The following is a 7,806-nucleotide window of genomic DNA, read 5'->3' as shown; positions in this document are numbered from 1 at the left end:
GCGCGATTTGGCCGTTTTTTGGGCGCCAGCGCGAGAAAAACGCCTGGAAAGGGCCTGTTGGGGATGCGGCTGAAGATGCTCTAACTAAGCGTGTCTGAAAGAACAGGTTGTGCTATGGAAAATGATTAGCTGAAGATGCTCTAACTAAGCGTGTCTGAAAGAACAGGTTGTGCTATGGAAAATGATTAGCGGGTAGTATGAAACAAGATGTAGGCTTAAACATTTGACCAAAGATGAGAATATATAGTTAGACTCTTAAATAGATTTAGGGACAGGCTCATGATACAAACAAAAGGTAAGGTAGCAGACCAACATAGTTCATGATAAAACCAAAAGGTAAGGTAACAGACCAACATAGTTCTAAAGATCACTGAATCATTGCAGGTGGTGAACACAAAAGATCATTTTATCACTGCTGACAGTAAACTTCACTTCACCATGTACGAGGCAAGATAGCAAACTATTTGTGCTCATGGCACTCCATATTCTTCTACATCGAGTCCATTGCAATGTAGATCTTCACATCCAGCTTGTTCGCATCAACCACTGTGAAGGTGAGGATGTCACCATTCCTGAGATCATGGTGATCTGCAAACTTCCACCAACCAGCTTCGGCATTATTGAAGACCAGTTTCTCCTCGTAGTGGCTCAAATGTACGTTCCAGTGGCAATGATGCTTGTGCGCAACTTTATGCACTGAGGGACTGTGCCCTTGAAGAATTTCTCGACTCCTTTCGGCAGCACGAACAATTGAAGATTCTGATCTAAATCTATCTGAACCATAAAACGACTAGGAGTATGAACATCATGAACATGCCCACTTTTCAAGGGACGGACCCTACCCCTGTACTCACTCCTGTGTGCCCCGAGAATACCCACAACCACCGTCTTGTCTGAATACAGGTTCTTCAGCAGCTTGTTGTGAGGTCGTTCTGGGAGTTCTGGTGAAGCATGACGAGCTGAAGCAGAACAATGAAGCACTGCAGCAGGAGCAGCAGGAGAACATGCAAGTCCATGGAGAGATGAATCCTGCAAGGAGGAAATTAAGCTTTGAATGTAGGTTGCAGCGACAAATAAGTTGCATCTGTACTTAACACAACGCGAGTTACTTACAACAGCGGGTGGAGCGGCACTTGCTTGCTTGGTACAACCTGCCAAAACATCTCTCTGTCTTTTCTTCTCACGTTCAGCCGCTAGCAAGAATCCCTGTACAGTCATCTCCGCCAGCGTTGAAACATGCGGTGCTGCCAACGCATGGTTCAGTTCTTCCATTTCCATTTTAATCTCCTGCATTCATTTAGCAGTCCGCAAGAACATGGGACTAGTTAGAGTACAAACCATACAACTTAGTACATTATGATAGAATCTTTAGGCGGTGAGTAGCTATTAGAAACCCCCATTATAATATCGTAATCATGCATTTTTGTGGTTACGGTAGTTCCTTATTGGGGATAGGCCTCATTTCAAATAGTACATCAGAGTGCAGTGGCTTAGAATTTGGCGGTTCTATGTGCTTGGAGGCGAATCTAAAGGTTCCGTTCCAAAGGTAAGAAGATCTGTATCAATTGTTGATGAGGATTAAGCGTAGCTTCTAAAATTAATCTAATGTGACCAATTCCATGCGGTTTTGAAAGGAACAACTGCATAAAAAAACCTCCTCGCATGCAAATCAACCTACTGCTTCCGTTCCAAATTACTCGTCGCTGAAATGAATGTATCTAGAACTAAAATACATCTAGATACATCCATACGTGCGACAAGTAATTCGGAACGGAGGGAGTAGATTGGAATGGCCACCTTAAACCTACCTATTTGAATACAGGCAACGACGGAAGATTTGAGAAAACCTAGTATGCAAATCAGTTGTACCAACAATGACGGGGCGGATTACTTACAGTACGAGGCACATTGGTGCTACTGGACTGAACATCTCGCTGCCGACTGCTGCCGACTATCTCCGCCGCCAATCTTTCACTCCGTGGGTACTGCCCATCCTAGAAGCTTCTGATAGAACTCCCCAAATCTTCTTCTTCTTTGATCTTTGCTGATTCCATGGCTGACGGAATGGAGGTGGGTGTGGGAGTGGTGGAGAGGAGGAGAGTGATGATGATAAAGGGGTTTCGGATGAGTGGAGAGTGGAGAGCGGAACCGCATAAATAATGAGAGAAGGGCAGTGTGGCCCACATAGTCAGGACTATGGAGAGTTGGGCTGTCCAACTTTCCAAAGTGCCCATTAAAACGACAAATTAAGAGGAGCGTATCGGGAACATGCATGCTCTGCATGGTGAAAAAGTTGGCCTTGGTCATCCGGCTTTTATTTTACTGTACTTGTAGCGCCTGACACAAAGGCATGACAGCACGCCTGCCCGGCCAGACCAGCAGATAAGGATGACACGCCAGCTGATTAGACGACTCATAGCCACGGACCTTTCCAATATTACGATGCACCTCCTAAAGCGCCAACCGAGTAGGTGCGCACAACATTCCGTTAACAATTCACACAAGTGCAAATTCAGTTATCTCAACACCAGGATAAATTGACACCCGGACAATTTGGGCCAGCCCGAAACATTTAGTATCAATTGACACCAGGACAATTTTAGGTTACCCAAAAAAATCCAGTTACCTTTCAACTTCAGTGGGCACATGACAGATTCAGATAATAATTGACACCATGACAAATTCACTAAACTTTTAACACAAGGGTCGATTCAACGTGGATGACATAGGGCACGGGCTGGCCAGCCCTCCTTTTAGTAATAAGATGAGTATGAAAATAATTATTACAGGGCACAACCACAGGATTAAGCTTAAATTCTGCAAAAACATACCTTAAATCAACCATAAGCAGTCACAATACTTAATTTCTGCAGACAAACGCCTTAAATGAACCGTAAGGAGTTCACAAAGACACACAACTTAAATCATCTTGTTCTACGCATTGACAAGGCAAACCTTCTCGCGAGCACGACACAAGTACTACCAGCCTAGGCTAACATGACGAAGGCTCACTTATCCGACGTAAAGAAGTTCACATCGCCACATAGTGTGTATGTCACCTCAATTCCTGCCTAGTTGAAGATGTTCTTCATGAGCTCAGGGTGTACAACTGCAAATTCAGCCATGCATCCAACCTTGAGTTCATGGAACTTGGCAAAGGCACACCACAACGCAGCCAACTCCAGCATTCCATCTTCTCCTTGCTTCAACTCAACACGCCAACCACATCCCGTGCTAGTCTCCAGATTGATAAACCTAGGCAAGCTCAGATTGCTGGCCTGTAAAAGTGAGGCCGCACCGTCGGGTAATACCAAACCGGTTTCGCACCTCTTGTCCTGCATGACTCTGACAAAACAGTTTGGCCTCTTTTCATAGTGGAAGTGACCGATTCTAGCATAATGCTTTTTCAGTTCAGACGCCGACTTCCCCTATCAATGACAATGACGTACAACTTATATCCTTTCGTAAATGAAAGGTGTCATTCTAAAAACAAGATGAACATACCTTAGAGGCTATGTTAGTAGAGGATACAAAACCACATGTAGGTGCTGAGACTGTACTAACTGCTGGCACTGTAGACTGCATTTAGCAAGTTCAGATAAGTGTCAAAGTTGCTTCAGGGTAGGGGGTTGAATGAGATACAACAACATCATAAAACATAATGTATTGCTTTTTTACAACATGAAGCCTTAGTTCAGCATCCACATCCGGTGGTAAGCAGGATGGTCCACTGGTTGACTGCAGTGCCTGAATTGCATTAACTAAGTCAATAAACCACCATACAAAACAATTTCAAGAAAATGATAAAACAGAGTATATAATTAATCTACATAAACCTAGGGGTATCTTGACCCTCATTTCATCGATTCATCGACAAAATGGCCTTAGGGGTACCTTGACCCTCATTTCATCGATTCATCGACAAAATGGCCTTAGGGGTACCTTGACCCTCATTTCAGTGATGCATTGACAAAATGGCCCTAGGGGTATCTTGACCCTCATTTCAATGATTCATCGACAAAATGGCCTTAGGGGTACCTTGACCCTTATTTCATCGATTCATTGACAAAATGGCCTTAGGGGTATCTTGACTCTCATTTCATCGATTCATCGACATAATGGCCCTAGGGGTATCTTGACCCTCATTTCATCGATTCATCGACAAAATGGCCTTAGGGGTACCTTAACCCTCATTTCATTGATTCATCAACAAAATGGCCCTAGGGGTATCTTGACCCTCATTTCATCGATTCATCGACAAAATGGCCCTAGGGGTATCTTGACCCTCATTTCAACAATTCATCGACAAAATGGCCCTAGGGGTACCTTGACCCTCATTTCATCGATTCATCGACAAATGGCCCTAGGGGTACCTTGACCCTCATTTCATTGATTCATCAATAAAATGGCCTTAGGGGTACCTTGACCCTCATTTCATCGATGAATCATATGGATCATCGAATTGAACATTCATAACAATCTTAACAACAAGATTATCATAAGAGCAAGACCATCATATGAATCATCAAATTGAACAATCATAACAATCTTAACATCAATATTATCATAACAACAAGAACATGATAACAACAAGATTATCATAATAGCAAGAACATGATAACAACAAGAACATGATAACAACAAGAACATCATTAGAGTGCATAATTCTCATAAGAGCAAGACCATAAATAGCAGTGATTACAGTAGCATAACATAAAACCAGCATAAGTTGTTCCCAAAATAGATCATAGCAATTAACAGTTTTTCCTGATCACATCATCAACAATTTTTGCCAAATCACATTAGTTCCACGAAGCATAAAAGTATTTGTCGGTGTCAAAACCGGCGGATCTCGGGTAGGGGGTCCCAAACTGTGCGTCTAGGCCGGATGGTAACAGGAGACAAGGGACACAATGTTTTACCCAGGTTCGGGCCCTCTTGATGGAGGTAAAACCCTACGTCCTGCTTGATTAATATTGATGATATGGGTAGTACAAGAGTAGATCTACCACGAGATCAAGGAGGCTAAACCCTAGAAGCTAGCCTATGGTATGATTGTTGTATGATGAAGTTGTCCTACGGACTAAAACCCTCCGGTTTATATAGACACCGGAGAGGGTTAGGGTTACACAAAGTCGGTTACAATGGTAGGAGATCTTGAATATCCGCATCGCCAAGCTTGCCTTCCACGCCAAGGAAAGTCCCATCCGGACACGGGACGGAGTCTTCAATCTTGTATCTTCATAGTCCTGGAGTTCGGCTGAAGGTATAGTCCGGCTACCCGAACACCCCCTAATCCAGGACTCCCTCAGTAGCCCCTGAACCAGGCTTCAATGACGACGAGTCCGGCGCGCAGATTGTCTTCGGCATTGCAAGGCGGGTTCCTCCTCCAAATTCTTCATAAAAGTTTGTAAACACCAAGAGTAGTGTCCGGCTCTGCAAAATAAGCTTCCACGTATTGCCATAGAGAGAATAATATTAACACAAATCTAATCTGCTGACGTATTCCGCAGCGTGACATCACACTACGGCCAAGCCTTTATTCGAATCGTTTTCACTTCTCCACCTCAGCGTGTTTTGCGAGGCGGTTTCCTTGGCACGTCTTGTCAAAGCAGAGATCGTGTCCCCTTTGTTTACGGGATTCTCGTTAATACGGACGTGGGTAACCCAACCGCGCCACTTATCACGGCGCTTGGGAGGCAAGCGAGTTTTACTAGGCTGGTGGGGACGCATAGTCGCATCCGCCCATATAAGGGGATAAGGATCCACCTTTTTACCTACGCCTTCTTCCTCCTTTGCCTATCCATCTTCTGCGCACCCGAGCTCCAGCGCCCAAGCCCGCACTTCCTACCTCAACCCTCTCCAACAATGTCCGGAGCGGGAGGCAAGTGGATGGTCTCCTCCGTCACGGAGGGCCATGTCAAAAGGTTAAGGAAGGCCGGATACTTGTCCAAAGACATCGCGCACCGGCTTCCTGAGGAGGGGCAGCTTCTCCCCACCCCAAGGCCCCATGAGAGGGTAGTATTTCTTCCCCACTTCCTCCGCGGACTGGGTTTTCCTCTCCACCCATTTGTCCGCGGGCTCATGTTCTACTATGGCCTAGATTTCCACGATCTGGCCCCGAACTTCATCCTCAATATCTCGGCGTTTATCGTCGTGTGCGAGGCTTTCCTCTGCATTCGCCCCCATTTCGGCCTCTGGCTCAAGACCTTCAACGTCAAGCCAAAGGTGGTGCGCGGCAACCAGGCGGAGTGCGGAGGTGCCATGGCGGGCAAAATTGCCAACGTCCTATGGCTCGAGGGCTCCTTTGTGGAGACCTTGAAGGGGTGGCAGTCAGGGTGGTTTTACATCACCGAGCCACGCGATCCGAAGTGGATCGCAGCCCCTGAATTCCGATCCGGACCCCCTACGCGGCTCACGTCCTGGAAGGAGACGAGCTTGTCGTGGGGCGACGAAGAAGAGTTGACCGGACTGCAAAAATGCATCCAGTCCCTGGTGAACAAGCAGCTCAAGCTTGTCAACGTAATCCAGGTCATGCTCGTCCGCCGGATCCTTCCGTGTCAAGAACGGGACTTCAATTTGTGGGAGTTCAACCCGGCGCAGCACCGAACTCTGAGCAGGCTCTTCGACACGACGTACGAAGATGTCTGGAGGGGGCTAACCAAAGGCGCCGAGGCTCCCACATCCGCCTCCGAAGACCGCGGATTCAGCTCGCAGCGTCCTGCTGGCGAGGTAAGATATTTCCATCTTTTACAGGATGTTAAGTTTTTTCATAGTTTGACTCTATGCGGGATCTAAACTCCCTCACCTTTGACAGGATTGGCGGGAGAAGTCCGGACAGATTAACTGTCCGGCTCCCTTGCCCGAAGACCCAGCCCCTGCTCTCCTAGAGAAGCTGCTGGTTCCGGCACCTTATGTGGTGCCGGAGAAGAAGGCCAAGAAGAAGAAGGCCACGGGGACTCGAAAGAGTTCCCGGCATATGGTGGTGTCGGACTCGTCGTCCGACGAGTCCGAGACGCACTCCTCCCGTGAAGACGAGGAGGAGGAAGAAGAAACCTCTCCCCCTCCAGCGGGGGGAGGAAAGAAGAGGAAGGCCGCCCCAGTAGGGGAGGCCGAGGGGTCCAAGAAGAGGAAAACCCCTCCGCCGGACTACGTCCCCGACGCCGACGAGGACGAAGAGGAGTGGCCGGACAGGGCCAAGCGTCCGGCGAGATCGTAAGTGTTCGGATACCAGAGTAACTCATGATATTCCTTTTGTTGCACAGCTTTCCCTAATGTCGGATATAATCATGCAGTCCGCCCAAGGACGGGCTCGACGAGTCGTCGAGCGGCTCCCTGGATTCATCGGACGTGAATTCAGTTCCGCCCGCTGCTTCCCCCTGTGCTGCGGATGACGCCGAAGTGGCGTCGCGACAAGCTCCGGGGCGAGAGGAGGTGGTCCAGGAGGAGCCGCGAGGCGACCTCCCGGACTCCAGGAGTGAAGGGGACAAGACCCCCCTGGGCTCCAAGTCCGGCTTTAAGCCGGACACTGCGCCGGAATCATCAACGGTTCCGGACCGCGGTAGGCGAACTCCTGCCAAGAGGAGCAAGCCTACTGAGCCGGCGTCCTCCGTCCAACCGGAGGCGCCGGACAATCTGCTGGAGGAGCTTAAGGGCGCCTCCATCGACGAGGAGCACCGTGCCATCATGAGTACGGTGGTCCAGAAGGTTCGGTCCGCCAAAAGCGGACTGACTGAAGCTTGTGCTAGCCTTCTAACAGGCTTCGAGGTAAGTAAAAATATGTAAAAATATTACCGTATAGACAGT

General features: G+C 47.8%; 1 protein-coding gene across 1 annotated transcript; it reads right to left on the bottom strand.

The window, feature by feature from the left end:
* Positions 1–309: 309 nt before the first annotated feature.
* LOC123130431 (uncharacterized) lies at positions 310–2,153 on the bottom strand. Its single transcript, XM_044550328.1, has 3 exons — positions 1,896–2,153; positions 1,114–1,287; positions 310–1,029 (listed from the first exon to the last, which is right to left on the bottom strand). The coding sequence occupies exons 2-3, from the start codon at positions 1,276–1,278 to the stop codon at positions 649–651; spliced, it is 546 nt and encodes a 181-aa protein (XP_044406263.1). The 5' UTR covers positions 1,279–1,287; positions 1,896–2,153; the 3' UTR covers positions 310–648.
* Between the last annotated feature and the right edge of the window lie 5,653 nt (positions 2,154–7,806).

This window comes from Triticum aestivum, chromosome 6A (genome assembly GCF_018294505.1).
Source record: "Triticum aestivum cultivar Chinese Spring chromosome 6A, IWGSC CS RefSeq v2.1, whole genome shotgun sequence".
Classification (NCBI taxonomy): domain Eukaryota; kingdom Viridiplantae; phylum Streptophyta; class Magnoliopsida; order Poales; family Poaceae; genus Triticum; species Triticum aestivum.
The sequence above is the reverse complement of the archived record's forward strand: the minus strand, read 5'-3'. Positions and strand labels throughout refer to the sequence as shown.